At 36.0% G+C, this 26,996-nt stretch overlaps 2 protein-coding genes and 1 long non-coding RNA gene across 7 annotated transcripts; all 3 read left to right on the forward strand.

Annotated features, from left to right (window-relative positions):
• The first annotated feature begins 1,409 nt into the window (after nt 1-1,409).
• LOC145074107 (uncharacterized) lies at nt 1,410-2,661 on the forward strand. Its single transcript, XM_079020532.1, has one exon. It carries the CDS (start codon nt 1,572-1,574, stop codon nt 2,403-2,405), a length of 834 nt encoding a protein of 277 aa, XP_078876658.1. The 5' UTR covers nt 1,410-1,571; the 3' UTR covers nt 2,406-2,661.
• Nucleotides 2,662-4,650: 1,989 nt separating this feature from the next.
• LOC145073315 (short-chain dehydrogenase TIC 32, chloroplastic-like) lies at nt 4,651-6,591 on the forward strand. Its single transcript, XM_079019864.1, has 7 exons — nt 4,651-4,968; nt 5,140-5,371; nt 5,453-5,686; nt 5,778-5,856; nt 5,946-6,036; nt 6,133-6,179; nt 6,260-6,591. The coding sequence occupies exons 1-7, from the start codon at nt 4,845-4,847 to the stop codon at nt 6,431-6,433; spliced, it is 981 nt and encodes a 326-aa protein (XP_078875990.1). The 5' UTR covers nt 4,651-4,844; the 3' UTR covers nt 6,434-6,591.
• Nucleotides 6,592-7,596: 1,005 nt separating this feature from the next.
• LOC145075812 (uncharacterized) lies at nt 7,597-21,976 on the forward strand. Of its 5 annotated transcripts, none has more exons than XR_013692519.1 (7): nt 7,597-7,712; nt 7,808-8,019; nt 8,200-10,119; nt 10,215-10,293; nt 20,112-20,220; nt 20,293-20,366; nt 21,547-21,976. It is a non-coding gene; the product is annotated as an uncharacterized LOC145075812 (long non-coding RNA). The 5 variants fall into 5 exon arrangements; XR_013692521.1 differs by having other exon boundaries at nt 7,604-8,019; nt 8,200-8,995; nt 9,109-10,119; XR_013692520.1 differs by having other exon boundaries at nt 7,604-8,019; nt 8,200-8,474; nt 8,948-10,119.
• The last annotated feature ends 5,020 nt before the right edge of the window (nt 21,977-26,996 follow it).

Genomic DNA, 26,996 nt, shown 5'->3' on the forward strand with positions numbered 1-26,996 from the left:
ATAATATATAAAAAAAAAGTATCATGCAACCATGCAACTCTAGTATTTTGCATTTTGTAAATTATAGAATTTAATACGACAACTAATATTTTTTTATACTTCAACTTATATTTGATATTAATATCGATAGCTCACATAAACCAATAATCATCTATGGAAATCTTGAACTGAGAAATAAATTGAGATTTGGGATTGGTTAATAGATACTAAATTACATGTCTAGATTTTCAAAACAATAAATAAAGATAATGCTTATGCGATTAGGAAAAAAAATTAATTTACCTTTGTTGATGCTTTCCATGTTGTCGATTACCAACAACTCCACCATCCAAATGAATTTAATATTTTTTCCTCATTGTCGGTTCCATTTACTAGAAGGTACTTGAATTGGATTTTGAATTTATAACACCACATAATAGAGGAGACATGTACACGATCTTGATATAAACCTACGAAATAAACACGATGGGGGCGGAGGCAGCACCATCCAGAAGTGACATAGATGAGAGGGTAAAGACAATGATTTGATGTTGGAGGTGGAAGAGGGAGGCGTGTATCGATGATGATAAGAAGTTCCAGTAATATAAAAGGAAGATTAGGTCAAATATTTATTTTCTTTCTTTAATTATACGATTTCATTTAAAAGCTTCCATTAATTGAGAATACAAAATCTCCAAAATACCCTTATTGAATTAAAGAATTATTTAATATTTTGCTAATTTTTGATTGGTGCATTTAGGAACACAATATTTGTTATAAACATTTGAATCTATCTCTCTCTCTCTCTCTCTCTCTTTCTCTCTCTCTCTCTCTCTCTATATATATATATATATATATATATATATATATATATATATATATATATATATATAAGTTAATGTCTCTGTTTATTAAGTGGTTGGTCTATTTTGAATATAGATACATAAAATAGCAGCTTACTTATTTAAGTTAATTGTAATACCAACCTACTTTCTTTCTTTATTCCTGTTTATTAAGTGGTTGGTATGTTTTGAATCTAGATACATGAAATAACAGTTTACTTAATTTGAGTTAATTATAATAGCAACCTACTTTCTTTCTTTTTTCCAGCAAAGACATTATGTATCGGACATGCTTCAAATATTAAAAAAGATGGGTATATACATCTTTTGTATATAATATGAGTTGGGACGCTATGAAATACCCTCCAACCCCTGCCACGTCGGGGGATTCTTCCCTAGTTTTATATGAATAGAAAGAAAATGAGATTATATATATATATATATATATATATATATATATATATATATATATATATATATATATATATATATATATATAAGGCATATGAACAATGAAATATCATATAATTTTAGGTCGATATACTTGTACAAGATGAATTAATCAAATTACATAAATCAATCATCAAAAATCAAACAGCAATATCTCACACGTCACATGCTACTTTTTTCCAACTCCTCTCTACCACATTTAATACTTAGCCATAACTCAAGGTTTGACAGCCACCTCCACCCATCCTCCTTCTTCAATCTCTCTCATCCTCACAAACCCCATTTTTCACTCTCTTTCTCATGCCAAAACTTTCATTTTTGTCTCACAAGTCACATCCACCGTTTTTAATAAAATCTCTTCACAATTTCACAAAGAAAAGCCACCGGAAAAAAATGTCGGGTGGGGTTGGCCCCAACAACGATGGCGTAGTTAGAGACGAAACCAAATACGAACAAAAAACACCACGCTCCAGAAGGCAACCAAAATCCCATTTCCTCCGTCGCATATTCTCCTTCCAACAACTCAACTCCCTCGCTCTGGTGGTGGTGCTCTCCGCCTCCGGCATGGTCGCCATTGAAGACTTCGGCTTCGTAGTCCTTTCCTTCTTCTACATGTACTTCATGTCCAAGGTCGTATTTCCCACCCTCTCTCCGGCCCACAACCAATCCGTTTTTGACGATAACAATAGCCTCCTCATCCTTTACTGCTTCCTTGGAGCTGTCATTGGCCTGTTTCTTCCGGTGGGATACATATTTGAAGGAATTCTTGAAGGAGATAAAGAGGGTATAAAAGCAGCGACTCCACATGTATTCTTGTTGGCTAGCCAGTTGTTTCTGGAAGGGGTTGCGTTTTCCGATGGGTTTTCATTGCCGATGAGGGCATTGGTGTCTGTGGTGTACAATTCGACAAGGATATATACGGTGATGTCGTGGGTGAGAAGTGAGATATCGAAGGTGGACGATGAGGATTTCCATGGGAGTAGAAGAAGGTTGTTAATTGGAAGAGTGTTGGCGATTGCTAATATGATGTACTGGAGCTTTAACCTGTTTGGGTTTCTATTGCCGTTTTATCTTCCTCGAGCTTTCGAGAGATACTACTCCGATGCCAAGAAGATCAAAGATAAAGATCGATGAGGAAAACATTAATTAAGGTTCTTTTTTTGCAAAGATATATATGATACATTTTCATTTTTTATTAGGATGTATATATAGGGTGTACTAATTAGAAGACCTATAACTTGATGGGGCATGTGGTTTTAGGTAGACAAAGGTGATGTTGTGACTTGTGATGCTAGTCAGTGATATTTTCCGATTGATAGGTGTAACTTGTGCTTATTACTTTTGGTAATTTTAGTGAAGATGTGATCTTGTAAGATGTTAATATTGAGTGCTTAGAATCCCTCCAACCAGGGGAAAGGACACAGGTGTTCACTTGGAGGTTCGATAGTAATAGAATTGTGAACAATGAACACTCATTTGCATTATTAAAAACCGAACCAAACGAAACCATAGACTACCCAAACTAAACTGTGCCATGATGAGGTGGATAACCTCATGGTGCCCCTAAATACACAAAAATTCAAAATCATTTGAAAGCGCAAATTATAATGTTCAACAAGACTTGATTTAGAGCATCAATTCAAAACAAGTCATCTATTTAAAACTGTGAGGCAATGAGAAAATCACCAAAATGAGAGCAAGTGACAAGGTAGAATTCCTTCCTCCCAAAGGTTAACTCGAAGTCCCCGATCTCAAAAACCATTTCATCTACAATGCTTTGAGGATTTGTAACAACTTCTTTGCAGAATGTATAATGCAAAAGCAAAGGGTCTGTTTCCATCCAAATGGATATCTAACCACATATCAAAACATGTTTGTTGGAAGATAGCCTCACATGACGGTCGGTTGAGTTTATCACACTCTTTATGGCATTCCAAAATGGATTGTTCTACACATTCCAGAGTTGTTCTTCGTATTCCAGAATATAGAATACATTTCAGAGTTCTCTATAGATTGATCTTTTTAACCTAACTAGTTATCTAATGTATTGGGGCGTTACTAAGGCTAAATAACTACCTACCCAAGGCATTACATATGGATTCATACTACATTCTAGACAATCTCTTCACAATCCGGACTTATTGTATTTCACTTAATAAAATCACTTAATGTATTGGGGAGTTACTAAGGCCAAATAACTACCTACATAAGGCTTTGCATATTAATTTATACTACATTCCAGACAAGTACTTCATATTCCAGACTATTGTATTTCACTTAATAATAAAAATTAAATAAGTACAACTAAAAGAACCTGGAACTTACCGGTAAAACCTCAAACTTATCGGAACCGAATGTTATTTTTTATTTGCATAATTTGTTAAAAATATCGATGCATATTACAAAATGGCATAATTAAGTAATGGCCATTTAGTTTGGAACATAATGTGCAATAGGCTGGGTTAGTTTACTCAATCTGGAATTCGATTCAGTTGGGACGAACCATTAACTTTGTTCTAGGATTAGTCTTCGTATTCAAAAAATGAATCACATAACCAAGAAAATATATAGGAGAATGACATGATAAAGCTTTCGTTAAACTTACCATTATGTTGGGACAAACCCTGAATTTTTTGTCGGGATTAGTCTTCGTGGTTGATGTGCAAATTTGAGAAGAGTGTCCACAACCATAAGGATTTGCATCATCAAATATCTTTGGTGTCTTCGAATTATGTGAGCTTGAGTTTGAGATCATTGACTTAGTTGAAGAATAAGTAATCATAAGAGAAGAAGTCGTTTGTTCATAAAGTAGCCCTAAATCGAATTATGAAAGAGGAATATATAAATTAATGTCATGTCTATATCATTTCACCAATAAACACAGGGAGATGGTTACTCGTGGGTAACATTTCAACAAGACATATAGTTTGTTGAGGGGTTTTTGTACAAAGATGTCATGTGGATTGTGTTTTTTAAACATACCAAATTTGGATATTGTTTTTTGGATGAATTTGAAACATAGTTACTCTCGTGAGTCAATTTTTTTTTCCCTTGATTATATTTTTATCGGTAATATTTTGCCCTCGCCAAAAAAATGCCGATACCATAAGGTAACATTTGAACAAAATGTATAATTCGTTGGTATTTTTATACAAATATCTTACCAGGAATGTGTTTTTTAAATATAACAAACTTTAATAGTATTTTTTAACGATGTTAAAACATAATTATCCTACTAAATCATTTTCCACATAATAAATCCATTTTGTTTGCCTTGTAGAAATGTGGTATCGTTTTATCTTTTATGTAAACAAAAATTAGGGCTTTTAAATTTGTGTTGTTATGAACGTATTTCCTTTTCAAAAATTGAGGGGTATTTAGATTCTGCACCTGCATGTTAAGTGCCAATGGAATTTGAAATTCTCAATTAAAGATTGGAAAAGACAATCGAAGTTTAGCAACTAACACAAAATTTCGTAACAAATTTAATAGCAAAATTATAGTAAACTTGTATTTGATAACGTGGATATAGTTGTTTGGATAGAGTATTAGGCTATTAGCAATAAAAAGTAGATGCTTCATTTCATCCAGAGAACGATGTTTGGATTAAAAGGGCCATCTGGGTTCTCAAGATTCTCAACGGCCGAGGAAGTTACCCAAGGAATTGATGGATCGGGTCTCACTGCCATTGTTACAGGTAAGTAACTCGCCTCATCTTCCACTTTAATTGAAAATGTTCTAATTTTGCCTTCCAAGTGTTCGATTAAAGTACTAACCGAACTCTGTTTCAATTTTACCTTCCAAGTGTTCGATGAAAGTACTAACTGAACTCCATTTTCGTTATGATTCTTCCATGGTGCTATTTCAGGAGCCTCAAGTGGCCTCGGGACTGAAACTGCACGGGTTCTTGCACTTCGTGGAGTCCATGTAGTTATGGCTGTTAGGAATACGTCAGCAGGAAGAGAGGTCAAAGAAGCAATCCTAAAACAAATCCCATCTGCCAAACTCGATACCATGGAGCTCGATCTCAGTTCCTTAGCATCAGTAAACAATTTCGCATCGGATTTCAAATCCTCAGGTCTTCCACTCAATCTCCTCATGTAAGAATCAATAATTCCCATCGTAATGCTGTTCAAATAGTTAATTTCTAAGATTTCTTAGTCTTTATTCCGTTTTTCCAGAAACAATGCAGGAATATTAGGAACCCCATATATGCTATCCAAAGACAACATAGAACTCCAATTTGCAACCAATCATGTCGGCCATTTTCATCTAACAAATCTTCTACTCGAAACCATGAAAAAAACTGCACTTGAAAGCAGAAAAGAAGGAAGAATTGTTAACGTTTCATCACGTAGACACCAGTTATCTTACAGCGAAGGGATTCGCTTCGACAATATCAACACCCAATCTGGGTAAATTACAAAATTCGATTCATAATTTCTCACTATTTGACTCGTTTCATCTTTTTCTACTTTTGACTGTGTTTGTTACAACTTATAAAAGGTACAATGCTTTATCTGCATATGGTCAATCAAAGTTAGCCAATGTTCTTCATTCTAACGAGCTTTCACGTCGCTTAAAGGTACTCTAGGTAACCGATTACCTGTTCTCCAAGCTCTAAAATTGGTATAATATAATAATCGATAACGAGAATTAGGGTTTCACAAGCAGGAAGATGAAGATGAAGCACCCATAACTGCAAACTCCGTTCATCCCGGAGCAATTCCCACCAATATCTTCCGCCATCACACCTTCTTTAGAGGTGACCTAATTACACCAAAAAACATTTTTTTTTTTTTTTTGTAAATATATAATGAATTTATGTATAAATAGTTATTGTTTGTGGGTATTGATGCAGGACTTACTAACGTGTTTGGAAAATTGGTGCTTAAAACTGTGCAACAGGTGATTTTTTGTGAAATTTGAAAGTTAAGAGTGTTGATTTTATATGATATGATTGTTTGTTGTTATTTATATTTTTAAAGGGAGCAGCAACTACATGCTACGTGGCATTGAATCCGCAAGTGGAGGGGATGAGTGGCAAGTATTTTGGTGATTGTAATTTAGAGGAAGCAAGTAAGGAAGCTAATGATAGAGAATTAGGAAAGAAGTTGTGGGATTTCACTACACATTTGATCAACGAAAATTCTACTAATTAGTAATTAATCTCAAAGATACAAACATGGAAAACCTTGTTGATAATAATCTTGCGAAAAGCGTAATGTGTGTAAAAGTATATGCAAAAGCTCATATCAATTTATGTGACAGTTTTCAAGCTTGCAATATAGCTAAAAGTAATATCAACTTTCTTGATTAATCTTGATTATGTAAAAGGTTTGATGAGACTAAAATCATCGATGCTTAACTTAATAAAGCCTTAAACAAAATTGAACTCTACAAAGTACAAACCCAAATGGAATTGATGAACACATTGTCTCCATTTAAATCAATAAAACGGAAAATAAGAGTAAGATGAAAGTTGATTAAGGGAATAAGTCGGAATTCAGAACTAACATTTAGAAAAAAAAAAGAAGCTTAAACAAACAAATCTGATTCAAAATTGTGATGTGTTTCTAAGGCTGAAAGGCGTTTGTAATTTTTGTTTTCTTCTTTTTACACAACGTTTGTAATTTCAAACAGTCTATTTTGTGATTGTCAATTATATAGTTTCACTCATTTTTAAAGTTGCATTATTTTACTCGTTAACAAAAATATTGATAAACCATATATTGTATTGCTATTACGCTATTAGTCACATATTTTTATATATTTCGACTAGAAGATAAAAATGCATTACATGATGAACACATCACATGGCGTTGTGGTTAAACAAAACAAACGAAAAGAGGCACATGGCATGAAACCATACATATTATTATTATTTTTTTATGAAAAATAATATAAAATTATAATGTCATATTGTTTCCATCAATGTGTTTTGAACAACATAGAAAAATAAATCATATTTTCGGAACAAGAAATATAATGTTTATGTCAAGAAACATGAGTTGTGGATTATCGCGTCCTTACTTTTACGAGAAAATGATACATAAAAAAATACAACTTTGTATTTTTGATTAAAAATCGTCTAATTAAATAATTGATTGATAATCAGATGTTATTAGAAAACTAACGAGAAGCTAGAACACATAAAATTACATAGTTATTGACATCAAAGGGTTTCACAATCATGACATCCAGCTAACTTTAAGTTTACGGAGTGTAAACAATAACCAATTATACAAGATGACTACTATATTATCGAAGAGATTTTGTCATCTTCTTGGACCGAACGCTACCAAATTCTGATTCATCTAAATATACTAAAGCATGATCAACATAATCGAATACATAACATTCTATTTGGCCTTCGACATCTTTAATACATAATACCATATCGCACTTTTATCTATCAAATTCTTTATACTATGGATGACGGTGAGTGGAAAACCGTCGTCCATATCACAGCCGTTCAAACTCTTGAAACTTTTAATCTCAACCATTTAAACTCATTATTTACGGTTGCTGTGCAGTTCTAGCAATCGGTTTCCGACGACCCTCCTCCTTCCTCTCCCCATGTTGCTTCCATGCTTCTTATTCACTAACTGCTCCAAGCACGTCGTACAAATCGGCCTATATAATGATCCTTCGATGTTTAATGTTTCTATCTTTCACTTGGTAAAAAGAATTGCTTCATTTGATTGATGTTATGGATTCCAATTCGTTTGAAATTTGTTCACCTAAGGTAAAATTATTGACTCTTGCTTAATTTTTTCAATGTTTCAATGCGTTTCTTTAATTGATTCCTTTGATTTGTACTTCATTGCATATTCAATTTCGTTGTATAATTGAAGTTAATGTTCATTTATGTTTCTATTTTCGATTTCATATGTATTTAATTGTGTTCTATATAATTTTCATGTAGAAATTTGAAGATGTTGAAGGAAAAGTCAATCCACAATCAGATGTATCAAAATCGACATGTCATTCTGATTATGAGAGTGTTGAAATAATCGACATCAGTGTTCACTTCAGTCCCTAGATCCAGATACATATTGTTTTCTTTCTCTCAGTGTTTTCCTATTCATTCTCTTGACAGTGTTTTTTCCCCAAGTTCTTGTAGGCGTTTGATTTGTGGTATCAAGTTTGACCCTCAGTCTTCTTCTCTGAATCCTCATGGATTGATTTCATAAACAACGGGTAACACTCTCTTTATTTATCTTTCTCCATCTCTCTCTCTCTCTCTCTCTCTCTCTCTCTCGTTCTCTCTGTCTGTCTGTCTCTCTCTATGTCATGTTGTTGGACCACCATGGCCTTCTCTCTTTTTGAAGTTATATTTAGGAGGTTTGATTTCTTCATCTTCTTATCTAGGTGCACTTTTAGAACATGATTATGATTACCAGGTCTAAAACCTTTTTTCTGATTTTGGATATTGAGTTTCAAGTTCTTGTGTGGTGTTGAAATTATATAGTAACAAAAAACAATTTTGAACTTCTTAATGTAATTGTAATCCTACATCTTGCTTAATATAATTCTAGTCTAGATGGAGTAGTACTAGGGAAAAAAAGTGATATTTAGTTCATGAAACTACCACATTTTAAACCATTGATTTAAAATTTATTTTTTTATAAGCATCTGTTTAATAGGGAAGATCAACCTTTTTAACGTAACAGGAATATGGTGATTCTATTAATATTGATGGTTTTGACAACGACTATGGGGTTAGTCATGACTTATGATGATAAATTAATTTTCTTTAATCTGTTGATCGGTTATTATTGATAAAATTTTGTTTATGGAATTTAATTTAAAGAACCAAGTTTTAATTGTGAAGTTTGGTGATTTGGGAACATATGTGTTGAACAAACAGACTCCAAATAGATAGATTTGGATGTCTTCACTTGTCAGGTACCAACCAACTCCTATTCTTTTTTTTTTCTTTTATTAAAAGACCAAAATACTCTCGATATAAGAAATTAGATACAGATGATACACCATGATTGATTACCTTCTCCCTTGGAACATATATGTATGCTTAAAATTTCAGATGGGCTTACCTAATGCCCATCCTCAGATATATCCTGCACTTTCTTGGTTCTCTTTTCCGTAATAGCAATGTACTTTCAGACTTTTTTTAATACCATTGTATTTACATTTTTGCTTATTAAAACTTTGAGTTTTAAAGTTAAATCTTACTAACAAATTGTACTTTAATCAACTGCTGTTAATTCTACCTTATTATTTAAAAGTACACTGCTACTTTGAGTCTAACATGTCAACGATGATTCCTATTTTTTGTTGGGACTGAAAAGTTCATTACTGTTTTTGGATCTCAGGCCTTATCATTTTTAACAACAATGTCAACAAACTTGTCATTTTTAACAATAATAGCAGTAAATATTGCACATGATCGAGATAAGTATGTTGTTATTACCATTGGGATGTGAGATTGTAAGATATATTCTGAAATGTATTATATTGATTAAATTTAGCATATATATTTTATATAATGTTACTTGTATATGCATGTTTTAAACTAAAATGAATGTATTCTTTGAATGAAATATATTTTTGTTAGTTTTCAAATAATTGTTTTGGTGTAGTTTTGCGGTTAGTTAATTAACCATTTTCTCTTTCATCTGATTAATTTTGAAAAAGAAGAAGCCAACACTTTACATTATCTTCTTTTTCTTTCGAAAGTCATCTATCTTTAATATGATTATTTGTAACATTTGACATTCGGTTTTCATTTTTACTGTTTTTGTTTGATTGATCAAATTATGTGCTTCGTCTGAAAATCAAACTCATTTGCCACAACGTTGGTGCTTGCTGCAGCGGTAAAAAGGTATTTTCTCTTGTGGGTTATATATTTAGGATAAAGCTCCCATCTTTTGGACATTTGTTAATTTTGATATCTTTTTCATGTAAATATTGGAACAGGAACTAGATTGTGGCTGAATATGTTGAGAATAATATGTTGGCAATACGAGTTATTAGCAAGCATCAAGTTGTTGCTAAGGTAAGGGCATGTTTCTTAATCTTTTTCCTTATTATGTGATATGGACAAATTGTTGTATGGGTGAATCATAAATGATGAATTTCATGATAAAGTACTTAATGAACAAAATTGTTTTTGTTTTTGTTTTTGTTTTTCTTAGTGAATGAATTTTTTAGATGATAATAACAGATCACTTTACCCCTCTATCTACAAACCATTCTTACCAAACAATACTTTTTGGATGATAGCAAATGACCACTTTCCCCTCTATCTACAAATTATTCTTACCAAAAAAAATACTTTTTAGATGATATTAAATGACTACTTCACCCCTCTATCTACAAATGATTCTTACCGAACAATACATCTGCTATTAAAAACTATTACAAAAGTAAAAGTGTAACTAACAAAATTTAACAGAATTTTTTAAAATTAAATTAAAGTAAATAGTACTCACGTTATACATTATAAATAACATCACCATTTAAAAAGTATATGTAAAATTAAAAATCATCATTAAAAAAAATATTAACTTTTATGTAAAAAATATTCTAGCAATGATGTTAAAAACATTGAATATCAGTATCAAAATTGGTTTATTAAAGGTAGACATTAGTTGATGGCTTATTTATGTATACTTATCATTATTTAGATCAATTTCGTAACCTGTATCTTTTATGTATATCCAACATTTCATCAAGTTTAGACAATTTACCTTCTTTTTAGTCAAAGTATCAACATGATTGTTTCTCATTTTTAAAAAATTTACTAAAATTGATGAAATAAATAAATTATCTAAAATGTTGATTGACTAGAAAAAGGACATAATATGATAAAGTTGGAGAAAGGGATAAAAAATAATCTCTTAATGGCTGATTGTGTAAGTTTAAGATTTAGAATAGAAAATAATATAACTTACTTTGTTTAAAAATTTCAATAAAATAGTTAACATGATGTGTAACACCGTAAAAATTTGAAATAATTTTTCACTTTTGAAAACCATAAAATATCATTCACATTCATTTTAAAAACATTGTATCAACATTGTATTATTACAAAACCCCAAGATCAGAATATATATAAACTCCAATGTGTGTGTGTACGAATCATGTCGGCGCCTTCCCGCGCTCATCATTGGTATCTAAAACACATAACGCAACAGCTGTAAGCATAATTGCTTAGTGAGTTCCCCAAAATACCGCATACAACACATACGCCACTTGAGGCTATAATGCGACCCTCCGGTCGATGTGTCTCAGCGGGACCCTCCAGCCCTGTAGCTCGTTGGACCCTCTGGTCCGGTTATAGCTCGTTGGACCCTCCGGTCCGGTCTATATCATCATACAACATACATATATCACATAGCACATAATCTCATACATAACACATAAGACCCTCTGGTCATCGTATAATACCACTCTAGGTAACGTATAGTGAGAAGACTCACCTCGGTGTCTCGGTAAATATCTGACTCGGAAGAAATGTGATCTAGCCTCCGCTTAATCACATAAAGTAATACTTTCATAAATACAACTGTAGTCAACCCTAAAATTCAACAAGGTCCATGGTCAAACTATGACCCGACTCGTCGAGTGCACTAGGGCGACTCGACGAGTCTACACGTGTCCACTGACTCTCTTAGTCCCTTTCTTGGCACGTCGAGTACTTCCCCTGACTCGACGAGTTCCAACTGGCATGAATCGCGGGGCCACCCCGACTCAACTCGCCGAGTCTCAAGAACAACTCGGCGAGTTCCACCTTGAACTCCAGTCCCCCTGACTCTCCCTGACTCACCGAGTTATTCCCCAACTCGGCAAGTCCACTCACTGAGTGATTTACGGGAAGCCCTCATCCTACTCGCTGAGTCTGTTCTTCGGACTCGGCGAGTTCATGTCATGCACAAACTCCATAGGCCTCCTGAGGTCAGATCTGTTCCATACATTCATAGATCTGGCCTTCCCAAGCATGATAATCACGTACAGTTTAGACCTTGACACTCATATATCATCTAAATGGTCTAACTTGGTGATTTAGCCCCAAAAATGACATCCTAAGCTCATGGCTCCCAAAATAACTCATAAAGCTCCAAGGGTTAAGGTCTTTGGACCTCTTTGGGCCCAGATCCAGAACATAGACTCTAGAAGGGACCAAATGCTCCACTTATTCATCCTCTAAAAGGGTTAGAAAACCCTAACACTAAGAATCAACATCAAAACTGAAGAAGGTCCGAGCAAAATACCTCAATATGATCTCTAAGAACTCAGAAATCACCACAATCGCTCCTCCTTCAGCCTCTCCTTCCTCACAAACGCTCTAGATCTCTTAGGGTTTCTCTCTGGGGGTTGGTGGCCACAAATGACGGCCCTAAGGGCCTTTAAATAGGTCTCAAACCCTGGAAATTAGGGTTTCATTAAATAGCGTGGACTCGCCGAGTCCACTCATGAACTCGTCGAGTCCAGCTGTGAACTCGCATACGAATCCGCGTCCATACTCGGCGAGTTTAGACGCCAACTCACCGAGTCTCCTCACTATCCCCAAAAATAAAAGAACAAAATAGGATACCTGGGTATCCGGATGTTACAATTCTCCCCCACTAGAATCAGACTTCACCCTCGATGTCTCATTCTGCAAACAACTATGGATGTTGCTCCCGCATCTCACGCTCTGGTTCCCAAGTCAACTCTGACCCTTTCTGATGCTGTCGTTGGACCTGAACCAAAGACACCACCTTGTTCCTCAAAACCTTGACCTTCCGATCCCTAATCGCTATCGGTCTCTCAACATAATTCAGGCTCGCATCCACCTAAATATCTTCTAATGGCACCACTGCCGACTCGTCGGCTATACACTTTTGCAGCTGTGACATGTGGAAAGTGTCATGAATCTGACCCAACTCTGCTGGTAACTCCAAACGGTAGGCTACCCTGCTTACCCTCGCGATCACCCTGAAAGGACCAATATATCGGGGACCCAACTTGCCCCTCTTCCTGAAGCGAATCACTCCTTTCCAAGGAGAGACCTTCAGGAGCACGAAGTCGCCGACCTGAAACTCAAGCTCAGACCGGCGTCTGTCTGCATAACTCTTCTGACGACTCTGAGCGGTCAACAACCTCTGTCTGACCTGCTGGATCTGCTCTGTCGTCTGAAGCACAATCTCGGTACTACCCATCAGACGCTGCCCTACTTCTCTCCAACAAATGGGGGCCCAACATCTCCTCCCATACAACAGCTCAAAGGGCGGCATGCCAATGCTCGAATGGTGGTTGTTGTTATAAGAAAACTCCGCCAAGGGCAAATACATGTCCCAACGCCCGCCGAAATCCAACACACATGCTCGGAGCATGTCCTCGAGCGTCTGTATCGTCCGCTCACTCTGCCCGTCAGTCTGTGGGTGGTATGCGGTACTAAAATGCAGCTTTGTACCCAATTCCTCATGAAACTTCTTCCAGAACCTGGAAATGAAACGTACATCTCGATTTGAGACAATCGAGATCGGCACTCCATGCCGCGATACCACGTCTCTCACGTACAATTCTGCCAACCTCTCCGCGGAAGAGCTCTCACTGATGGCCAGGAAGTGAGCACTCTTTGGCAACCTGTCCACAATCACCCAAATTGCATCGACACCCCTCGCGATCCTTGGAAATTTGGTGATGAAATCCATGGTAATCTGTTCCCATTTCCACTCGGGAATCTCTAATGGCTGCAACTTACCATGTGGACGCTGGTGCTCGGCCTTAACCCTACGACAGGTCAAGCATCTCTCTACAAACCATGCAACATCTCTCTTCATATACGGCCACCATTATTCCTTTTTTTTCAGATCCAAATACATCTTAGTGGCCCCGGGATGGATCGAGAACTTCGATCGATGAGCCGCTTCCATCAAAATGGTACGCGTTCTGCCCACGGACGGTACCCATATCCGACCCTGAAATGTCATAAGCCCCTGGCTATCGGTAACGAATTCCGATACCAGCCCAACAACTCGCTCTCTCTTCTGGCTTTCTGGCCTCACAGCCTCAGCCTGGGCCCCACGGATAGCATCCAACACCGGGGTCATCACTGTCAATCTCAAACAAACATCCCGCAATGGGGTGCCCTCCGCCCTTCGGCTCAGTGCATCGGCTACAACATTAGCCTTACCCGGGTGGTACAGGATCTCACAATCATAATCCTTGACCACGTCCAACCACCTCCTCTGGCACATATTCAGGTTGGGCTGATCCAACAAATACTTCAAGCTCTTGTGGTCCGTGTATATCGTACACCGAACCCCATACAGATAATGTCGCCAGATCTTGAGGGCGAACACTACCGCTCCCAGTTCCAAATCATGAGCGGGATATCTCGACTCAAGAGGCTTAAGTTGCCTCGATGCATACGCTATCACATGCCCCCTCTGCATAAGCACCGCTCCCAATCCGGATATCGATGCATCACAATATACCACAAAATCCTCCATCCCTTCCGGAAGGGCTAATATTGGGGCCTCGTATAATTTCTGGCGAAGTGTCTCGAACAAGGTCTGCTGCTCCGGACCCCAAGAAAACGCGGCACCCTTCTGGGTCAACTTGGTGAGTGGCACAACGATCTTGGAGAAATCCTTAATAAATCTCTGATAATAGCCGGCCAACACCAGAAAGCTTCTGATCTCGGTGGGTGATCTCGACACCTCCCACCTCATGAATGCCTCAATCTTGGCCGGATTGACCAATATCCCATTCTGGTTAACGAGATGCCCCAAAAATTGAACCTCTCGCAGCCATAACTCACTTTTGGAGAACTTGGCATAAAGCCTCTCCGATCTCAGAACTCCGAGGATCTCCCTCAAATGCTCCTCATGCTGCTCTCTGGATCTCGAATACACCAATATGTCGTCGATGAACACGATCACTGAGCGATCCAACATCAGTCTGCACACTCTGTTCATGAGATCCATGAACACCGCCGGTGCGTTGGTGAGTCCGAAAGGCATCACCACAAACTCGTAATGCCCATAACGAGTCCGGAATGCTGTCTTCTGGACGTCCTCTTCTCGCACCCTCACCTGATGATACCCAGACCTCAAATCGATCTTGGAGAACCAAGATGCTCCCTGCAACTGATCGAACAAATTGTCGATCCTCGGCAACGGGTAAAGGTTCTTGACCGTTAGCTTGTTCAACTCCCAGTAATCAATGCACATCCGGTGTGAACCATCCTTCTTCTTGACAAAAAGAATAGGCGCTCCCCATGGCGAACTGCTCGGCCGAATAAACCCCTTCCCCAAAAGCTCCTGGAGCTGCGAGGATAACTCCTGCATCTCTGGAGGCGCAAGGCGATAAGGTGCCTTGGCGATAGGTGCAGCTCCCGGAACCAATTCAATACCGAACTCTACTTGCCTCTCCGGAGGCACACCCGACAACTCCTCTGGAAACACATCCGGAAACTCACGCACTATCGGAACCTCATCCACTGTCCTCGGTCTCTCTGAATCGACCCTCACATCTATCACATATGCCACAAATCCCTTACAGCCCTGCTGTAGACTCTGTCTCGCTCTGGCGGCCGAGCAAAATGCTGAACCTGTACATGTACCCTCGCCGTACACCGTAAGGACTCCCCCACTAGGGTCTCGAATTGTCACCAATTGATGCTCGCAATCAATCACAGCTCCATAACGGCTCAACAAATCCATACCCACTATAACACACACGTCCCCCATCGCGATCGGAACCAGATCTATCGGAAACTCCACACCGAAGATCTCAAGAACACATCCTCGAATCACATCTGAAGCATACACTACTCGCTCATCAGCTATAGAAACTTGCAGAGGTCGATCCAACGCCTCTCGACGGATACTAATGTGCTGACTAAAAGCTACTGAAATGAACGACCGACTCGCACCCGAGTCAAATAATACCAAAGCAGACACAAAACTCACAAGAAAAGTACCTACGCACATCATCATATAAGCATAAAAACTCAACTCAAATAAAAGATGAAAAGAGAATACATACTAGCCACAACATCGGGCGCCGCGCGGACCTCCTCTGCAGTCAACTGAAATGCTCTCCCACGAGCCTTCGGGCCCTCGGCCTTCACCGGCCGAACCTCGGTAGCCCTAGCAGCAGGCGCAGATCCCTGCGCTGACCCCTGAAGAAGCTGAGGGCACTCGGCCTTCCGATGGCCGGTCTGGTTGCAATGGAAGCAAACCGAAAACCCCTTGGGGCAATCCCTCGTGATATGCCCCTCCTTCCCACACTTGTAGCATACTCCAGCCCTGCAAGACCCCTCATGACTCTTACCGCACTTCCCACAAGTGCGACCCTTCGCACCCCCAGATCTTGAATCAGCGGGTCTAGCCCGCTTGGCTGCCAGCTGAGACTGATCCGGTCGCCGATCTGCCCTCTGTGACTCGGCTTCCTCCCTGGCCTGAGTCTCCAACTCAATCTCCCTCTTCCGAGCATTTGCCCGGAGCTCAGCAAATGTCCACTAATTCAAGTTCGCCACGAACTCCTGAATGTCTCTCCTCAGCACACTCAGATAACGGCTCATACGAGCCTGCTCAGATGACACCTGCTCAGGGCAAAACATCGCCCTCTCATGAAACTTCCTGGTGATCATTGCCACAGAATCAGTACTCTGTTTGAGGGTCAAGAACTCCTGAATCAACCGTTCCCTTTCCACCGGGGGAACATAATCCTCTTTTAACATAGCGGTGAACGTCTCCCAGGTCACCTCAGAAATCTCAGCCAAAGTGAAGTTCGCCGTCACGAACTTCCACCAATCCTTTGCTCCCAAGCGGAGCTGGTTCAGGGCGAACCGAACCCTCAAGTGCTCTGGACAAGAACACGTATAGAAACATCCCTCGATATCAGAGATCCATCTTATAGCGGCAATCGGGTCCTGCGTCCCGTCGAACTCTGGTGGCTTCATGTTTCTGAACTCCCGAAACAACAACGAGTCACCTCCCTGAGGTCTAGCAGCAGCAACAGCAACAGTAGCTGCAGCTGCAACAGCCTCAGTCAGCGCTGCATACCGCTCATCAAAAGTCTCGATCAATGTGGTCTTGATGTCCCCAAACATCTCAGGAATCTCAGCCCGGATGGCAGCAGCCACCTCCTCGTGAATCAATCGGCAGATCTCCTCGTCGCTGACACCACTGCTCTCAGGTGTGTGTCGAGTCCCAACCATGATGCCTCTGAAATACAACAATAATTATCAGAGACCCGATCGAGCATACTCATACTCGATAACGCAACCCTAATCATCCTCCGTTGTGCAAAAGATTCTTACTTGGAATGCCCACTGATCCGGTGTCTTCAGTAGTACGGGCCTAATACTATTGACCACACCGCATCAGCATTCACTCCAAGTCCTCCTCCTTGGATCCTGGATTACGAGTACTCTACTCTCATGAGCTCCTAACTGCTATCTACTCGCTCTCAAAGCGTCTCAGTAGCAGAAATCTCCTAGGCTAAGGCATCACAAATCAGGCCACTATAGTCCTAATATGTATACCTAGCCTACTCTAGCATGCATAATGTAACATAACATATCTCATAACACATAATGTAAGGGTACTTTTGGGGATTCACTGTTTGGGCGCTGGCTGATCGTACACACGGCTCTGCTCTGTTTGTCTCAAAACTCTTTGTACTCTTTTCTAAAATTTTACTTCATTATCAAACTTTTCCTCAAATCCTCAGTTTGAGTTCAGATATGCCTGAAGGTGCATCCGAATCCCTCAAACCAAGGCTCTGATACCAAGTTGTAACACCGTAAAAATTTGAAACAATTTTTCACTTTTGAAAACCATAAAATATCATTCACATTAATTTTAAAAACATTGTATCAACATTGTATTAGTACAAAACCCCAAGATCAGAATATATATAAACTCCAATGTGTGTGTGTGTGTACGAATCATGCTGGTGCCTTCCCGTGCTCATTACTGGTACCTGAAACACATAACGCAACAACTGTAAGCATAATTGCTTTGTGAGTTCCCCAAAATACCGCATACAACACATACGCCACTCGAGGCTATAATAAGACCCTTCGGTCGATGTGTCTCAGCGGGACCCTCCAGCCCCGTAGCTCGTTGGACCCTCTGGTCCGGTCATAGCTCGTTGGACCCTCCGGTCCGGTCTATATCATCATACAACATACATATATCACATAACATATAATCTCATACATAACACATAAGACCCTCTGGTCATCGCATAATACCACTCTAGGTAACGTATAGTGAGAAGACTCACCTCGGTGTCTCGGTAAATATCTGACTCGGAAGAAATGTGATCTAGCCTCCGCTTAATCACATAAAGTAATACTTTCATAAATACAACTGTAGTCAACCCTAAAATTCAACAAGGTCCATGGTCAAACTATGACCCGACTCGTCGAGTGCACTAGGGCGACTCGACGAGTCTACACGTGTCCACTGACTCTCTTAGTCCCTTTCTTGGCACGTCGAGTACTTCCCCTGACTCGACGAGTTCCAACTGGCATGAATCGCGGGGCCACCCCGACTCAACTCGCCGAGTCTCAAGAACAACTCGGCGAGTTCCACCTTGAACTCCAGTCCCCCTGACTCTCCCTGACTCACCGAGTTATTCCCCAACTCGGCAAGTCCACTCACTGAGTGATTTACGGGAAGCCCTCATCCTACTCGCTGAGTCTGTTCTTCGGACTCGGCGAGTTCATGTCATGCACAAACTCCATAGGCCTCCTGAGGTCAGATCTGTTCCATACATTCATAGATCTGGCCTTCCCAAGCATGATAATCACGTACAGTTTAGACCTTGACACTCATATATCATCTAAATGGTCTAACTTGGTGATTTAGCCCCAAAAATGACATCCTAAGCTCATGGCTCCCAAAATAACTCATAAAGCTCCAAGGGTTAAGGTCTTTGGACCTCTTTGGGCCCAGATCCAGAACATAGACTCTAGAAGGGACCAAATGCTCCACTTATTCATCCTCTAAAAGGGTTAGAAAACCCTAACACTAAGAATCAACATCAAAACTGAAGAAGGTCCGAGCAAAATACCTCAATATGATCTCTAAGAACTCAGAAATCACCACAATCGCTCCTCCTTCAGCCTCTCCTTCCTCACAAACGCTCTAGATCTCTTAGGGTTTCTCTCTGGGGGTTGGTGGCCGCAAATGACGGCCCTAAGGGCCTTTAAATAGGTCTCAAACCCTGGAAATTAGGGTTTCATTAAACAGCATGAACTCGCTGAGTCCACTCATGAACTTGCCAAGTCCAGCTATGAACTCGCATACGAATCCGCGACCATACTCGACGAGTTTAGACGCCAACTCGCCGAGTCTCCTCACAATCCCCAAAAATAAAAGAACAAAATAGGATACCTGAGTATCCGGATGTTACATGATGGTTAGTTAATAATAACGATTAAAATTTGTAACTGAATAAGGAGTCGATGACATATGAAACCTCTTTATGACATTACACAATGATAACTTAAAAATGATTTGTTTTTAGTTCAATATGATACCTTTAAGTCTAATTGAATCATGACATTTTTAAATTAGTATTATTTAAATACAAAGACTAAAGTGTAAACTTAAACATGCCATTATAAAATATAATAAAATTATGTTATTTCGTTTAACCATCTATGACAAAAAAATAAACCGAATGATTGAAAATTGTACCAGCTCAGTTAGGAAAATTGAAGCAAATTAGAAAAATGGCAACACACTTTGAGTTATTTTCTTATTATAACATCCTATATGATTATAGTTACGTCAATACCACAAGAAAAGATCATATTTTTCTATTTTGGTTAGACTAAAAAATAGCAATGAACTTTGCTAGGTGTCAGAATAACAGAAGCTAATTTCTGAAATTATGCGATATGAAGAAAGTACAAAGTGTATGTTTCATAATGCAAAAGTTTGAGCTTGAGTTCTCCATTGTTTTGGAGGTTAGTTTTGCCTTTTCACTAACCCATTAATCTCTCATCTTTCTATTATAATATTCTCTTTTCTTTTATAAGAGAGGTGTTATGCTCGAACATAACAAATATCCTAGCTGGAACATGAGTTAAACGCTACAAATCAAAATCTCCAGGTACATTATCATTATCTTTATAGTAACTTACAATTTTAATTCTTATTTTAAAAACAATTATGTTATTTTCTTATTTAAGCATTGTACTTTCAAATATAGCATCATACTTTCAATATTTTAAACAAATTTATAAATAGGTCTGGGGGCAAAATGGTAATTTGTCTTTGAAAATAATAGCATTGTACTTATTTTTAATAAAAAATATGTAATTTTTCTTATTTAAGCATTGTACTTTCAAATATAGCATCATACTTTAATTTTTTTAATTCTTATTTTCAAAAAAAATATATGTTATTTTCTTATTTAAGTATTGTACTTTAAAATATAACATCATACTTTCTTTTTTCACTCATATTTTTTTAAAAAAATGTTTTTTTCTTATTAAACCATTGTACTTTCAAAGTACAATGGTTAAAAAAGAAAATAAAACAAAAAATTAAAAAATGATTTAGAAATGAATGTTAAATATATAATTAGACAAACAAAAAAAATTAAGTACATTTCACAAATCACAAGGGGGGGGGGATAATGGGCATTTGACAATTATCATATTTTAAACAAATGTATAAATGTGTGTGTGTGTATTGGGGGGGGGGGGGGGGGGGGAATAACGGTCATTCAACAATTGTCATATTTTAAAAAATGTATAAATGTGGCTGGGGAAAAGTGGTAATTCTTCTTTGAAAATAATAGCATTGTACTTATTTTTAATAAAAATTATGTAATTTTTTCTTATTTAAGCATTGTACTTTCAAATATAGCATCATACTTTAATTTTTAATTCTTATTTACAAAATAATTATGTTATTTTCTTATTTAAGCATTATACTTTCAAATATAGCATTATACTTTCATTTTTAATTTATATTAAAAAATATGTTTTTTTTTTCTTATTAACCATTATACTTTCAAGTACAATGGTCAAGTAAGAAAATAAAACAAAAAAAAGTGAATAAAAAAAAATGAAGATTTAGAAATGATTGTTAAATATATAATTAGACAAACAAAAAAAACACGTTTCACAAATCACCATTGTTTTGAAAAAATAACATCAAAATATGTACTGGAACTTTTTTGTTCACAAAATACCTTTCTGGTTGTATTTTTAAAAACAATGATGGTTTATATAAAAACAAATATTTTTGTATCCATTTATGACATTAATCCTATATTCATATAGGTAGATTAGTAGATATTAAAAAGATAAAAACTGGAAATTGAGAGATTGAAGTTATTGATAGAAACCTACCAATAAAAACGAACCCAGTTCTCATCAATGGTTAAGCTTGAAGTGTCAAGCTCACTCCATTTGTGTTAGAGCATGTATGCTAAATCAATTTCACCGTATTCAAGTAATCTTCCTTCACCTTTCCATCTTTATTGCTCATACGCCAAATGATTTGACTAGGTTTGTCCAAAGGATCTTACTAGCTTTGTCCTTGTGGGTGGTTTTATCTAAACCAATATGTTGAAAATGTTGACTTTCAGATCTACAATGAGTAATATTTTAGTTTTTTAGTCTTAAATTGACTGTGTCCTTCATTTTATCTTATGTATGCAATACAATTATAGATGTTATTTCAAGAGATAGAAAGATAATTGGGTAGGTTTGTCATGTACACAACTAATATAGAAAGTAATGAAAGTAATATGCTATAAAGTTAAGATAAATCAATATATTGTTTATACATTTGTCAACCTCTCCACCGGACGGGTATGACACTAGTTAAAGTTAGTTGGGGGGTCATATTTCCATCAATTCCTAATACTATTATGTTACAAATCCTTTTGGAGTTTCGGTCATGGAAGATAATTTTTAAAATGTTTAGCTATGCCATTTTTATTGAATAGTTCAACTATAAAAAATACTTAAGAAGTTAAATCATATGATCAAATTTACACCCCCCTCCCATATATATATATATATATATATATATATATATATATATATATATATATATATATATATATATATATATAGTTTCAAAAGAATTATTTATTATTGAAATTATTGGAATTTGTTTTTTTACAAACAAAATAACAACATAAATCTTTAAATACTATAAAATCCACTATATTTAATATTTTTTTTACGGTTTAACAATTCAAGTAAAATTTTCTTCTCAATTTAATCATTGAAAGTTTTATTTTCTTAAATAAGCTTTAACCCAAAAAATCTTACATTTGTTTTTTGCAATTCCATAATGAAGAAAATATAGTGTGGAATCTAAAAAAAAATTTATAGTTAAACCCAATTATTAATCAATTATTTTAATTAAATTGTTAATTAAGAGATATTTTTTAGTTATATAAAATTATAATCGTTGATTTAAATAAATACGTGACCTTATAATTTGTATTAATATTATTTTAATGTTTATTCTAATGTTATTAATTTAATGTAATTAGAATGAAAATTTTGAAATTTGAAATTTGAAATGGAGAATCAATAGGTTGACAAATGGCATGTCATTAATTAAGGGACCTTATAAGATGACACATGACAAAAAGAGAATAAACTTATTCTTTTATTAGAATAGGATAAGGGATATATATATATATATATATATATATATATATATATATATATATATATATATATATATATATATATATATATGTGTGTGTGTGTGTGTGTGTGTGTGTTTGTGTGTGTGTGTGTGTTTAAATGAAAAATGATTTTAATTTTGTGGAGGTAAGAAATAATTTTAGCTACTCAGCCCTTGTGGCCATGAAGGTTCGTCTGTAGTGACTCCAGGGTATGAGGCAAAGCCTCATGTTTGCAGCGGAGGATTAGTCGGTACGCGAAAGCTGACCCGGAAACCATCGTTAGGGAAGTTCCGTTTTCAAAAAATGAAATGGATTGTAATGATTAGATGCATTTTTAATTCACTAAGAATTGAAAAAAAACGTAACTAGAAGTTCTAGATGAATCAAATAACATCAAATACTAAACCTAAAGTACAATACTAAATTATGGGGTAAGAAGAGTACGCAATGTGTTTAAGTTTTAATTAGACGTCACATGATAATGGAATGAGCTTTGACCCTAATCCACTTTAAACTCGTGTAAAATTAATGAGTTTGGATCATATCTTATGATTCGTTTATCCATTAACGACATATACCCGTTAACAATTTTATTAAGAGGGTCGAGTATGAATCACTATCGATCCGATCCGGTTATGACCCACCCTGTCTAATTTTGAAATATAAATTTATTATTTATAAATTATAAGTTATAAACTTATAATACATTTATTAATCATCAATCTTCACATACAAGAGTCGAGGAGTTAGACACTTAGACTGTTAGACGTTCCACTTCAACTTCCCAGTTCAGTTCCTAATCCAAAGCCGATTGCAGTCGACTCCGAAGTTTCAATATAATCGGTTTTATAATCTGTAACGGGTTTGGATCAAGACTGATCCAGTCCAAACTCAGCTCCATTGTCAGGTCTACTTATTAAGTTACTTAATTGTCTTTAAATTTTATATGATTTTTTACTAGCTCAACCAATATTTTTATAAACCAGGATTGACTTGAATCATAGACAAAAATATATTTTTAATTGACCCGATTTTTTACTGGGTCACAGCCTAATCCATTCAACAAACACCATAAGTTTTTTTATGGAATTACCTTAAATCATTGATAATTTATGATATTATAATTTTATACTAAAAAGACAACTTTTTCTTAAGTTTGACCAAAAGAATGAAAGGGTTTATTTTCTGGATAAATTCTTGTCTCCTAACAACTGATAACTTTGATTCATTAGAAAGATAGTTTAAGATATATAACAAATAAATAAACGTTTGTGTGTGACAAGTTAAATGTAACATTTTGAAAAATAGAAAACGTCATGGTAAAATAATAAAGATAATTTAGTTGTAGTATATTGTTATTTATTTAACACCTGAATGGATTTTATAAAAGATTAGGCAAAAGAAGTTTTGTATTGATCTGATTAATTCTCTATATTTGATACTAAACACAGTGTGTTAGTAATATAAATTTTATGTTACTATGGTAGAAAATATAGAAGAATAAGAGATGCAATAATTTCAACATAGGATCCATTGTGATTTGATGCATCCCCCATAGTCTCATGTCATAATCAATCCTGCAAAGCTTGCCAACCAGAAATGGCCACCAATTGCTACCATTAATGCCTTCCTACATTCCATTTTAATTCCGATATCCGTTTACACTTCAAATATTTGTTTAAATGGGTACCCATTTCCCCCAAAAACTATACAAAAATAAACATATTAAATGTATGTCAAAAGCAAGTATAACATTTATATACAAAGTCCATTTACTCTTCCTATCTGAATCAAATCGGTACCAATTTTGGATCTAATACAATTCAATCCGTCCTAATATTGAGATTGATGTTAACCGCAACTTTTTTTCTGAATCGACCACTACATGTATTTATACAATGATTGTTTGAAAAAAAAACACATCGAACATTGTACTATCACGAATGTTATATCTTACATTAACACTTCTCATGAACGAGTATATTCATGATACTTTCTTTCGATAATAATATTTGAACGGTGACAACATCAATCTATATATTTATTAAAAAAACAATCTTATTTATGTTTTATATTTAAAAGACAAATAAACTCCATCAACAAATTTTATTTTTTTTAAACGGCAAACCAATATACTCTTAATTATTATGATTAATGTTTTGTTTGATGTACTAACATAGTTGATAAAAAATAATTTTTGGTAAAAATTAATTTGATAAGTTAATTGAAAGATATAAAAAAACATTTAAAGCAATAGGTTTTCCATAATTAATTAATGATATATTAGAAGTATTTTTAAGAAACTCTTAAATGAGATTTTATCGATCATCCAACAAAGTTGGCTTGATTTATCCGATCATATTCTTTTAGAAAAAACTGCAAAAATGGTCCCTGTGACATGTATTTTTTCTGAGGTTTACTCAAAACTTCGACTTTTTTTGGCTTCATGATCATTTTGAGCTAGTTTCGTTGCAGATTTGGTCTCTCAATAAACTGAAATGACTCTAATACCATTGGGGTATTTATTTTCTATTTTTCTTTCATTTTTTTAAAATCTAATACTCATTCCTAATTGTCGATCTTTGAAGACTCAAATCTCTCTCTCTACAGGTTTTTCCAATCTGGGTCTCTTGGATTTCCATAATTTATTCGGAAATTCCCTTTTTGATTCTTTTATATGTGAAGCTACTTTAAAAAAGTACATAGATCTTTGTGAGGTCTAATTGTTTATTATCGACTTATCTGCTATTCGTTTGATGATTCAAACCTTTTAAAGCCTTGATGATTCAAACCTTTTAAGATTTATAGAAGGGGGAGAAGCTAGCGTTTATGATTCACAACAATAGGTGGAATTGGAGAGAAAGAAGATGCATAGAGTTAAGGATAAAGAAGACGAACAAATATGCAACTTGGGTTCTTTGGTGGTTATGCTCTTTCATCAACTGCTCAAAGAACAATCAAAATTGGTGGGTTCTTTTTTGCAGGTTTGAGATGGAATAGATGAAACTAAAAATGTCAGATGCCTTGGGCTGCTCGACATTCTCTTTTGGGAGGATTGACATTCTTGATACTCACATCTAGGTTAAGGGATTGGAATTCCTTATCGCTAATCTTTATCAATCGCCATGGACATGCTCTTTTCTATTTAAGCAGATGTATATAAATCAAGAACCGATGGCATAACATCAAAAACTTCCAAAACCCTTAGAGAACCTACAACTAAAACAAAGGTTTGACATCTAAAAAGAAACCCATATTTGAACATGTTCATCTTGTGTGTGTATGTGCTTTGAATCGATTATTGAACTAGAAGGTTTGAACTTATGAAATCGAGTTTTGAACAGATTTCTATTCGTCATGGCTCTATGGAATGAGATGAAATTTGGAGTTGAGGTACAAAGCAAAATCGAACGTCCAAGAACACATAGATCCAAAATCGGAAGTCCAAAAAAGGGTTTTTTAGAAGAAATCAAGAAATCTGTTTGTATGTGTGTTCTTGAGAGAGAGAGAGAGAGAGAGAGAGAGAGAGAGAGAGAGAGAGAGAGAGAGAGAGAGAGAGAGAGAGCCTATTATTGTTTAATTGTTTAACTAAATAAATAAATATTGGAGTTAAAAAAATAAAAGAAAAATAGTAAATAAATACCCAAAGGTATTCTGGTCATTTCTGTTTACTTACGGATCAAATCTCCAACGAAACTAGTTTAAAAGGACCATGAAGCCAAACAGAAAAAATGCACACTACAATGACTATTTTTATAGTTTTGTCATTCTTTGAACACAAACAAACTCTACAACTGGTAAAAAAAATAAATTATTATTGTAATAATATAGAAACTGAAAAAAATAGCCTTCAACGCTAGATGTTGTCAACATACCAGACACACAATAAGTCGTATAATAAGATAAACTCCAACTGGATCTTATAATGCAAGAAAAGCGTGAAAAAGAGTCATTTTTCGTCCATAAACTCCTCACATCTTATATCATCCAATTACCAATTGCCACGTGTCTTTTTATTTTATCTTTCTATTACGATAATTTAAATATCTTTCTATATGCAATCATAATACATGTAAAAAG

The sequence above is a fragment of the Lactuca serriola genome, chromosome 9 (genome assembly GCF_051521515.1).
Source record: "Lactuca serriola cultivar US96UC23 chromosome 9, Lser_US96UC23_V15, whole genome shotgun sequence".
Lineage (NCBI taxonomy): Eukaryota > Viridiplantae > Streptophyta > Magnoliopsida > Asterales > Asteraceae > Lactuca > Lactuca serriola.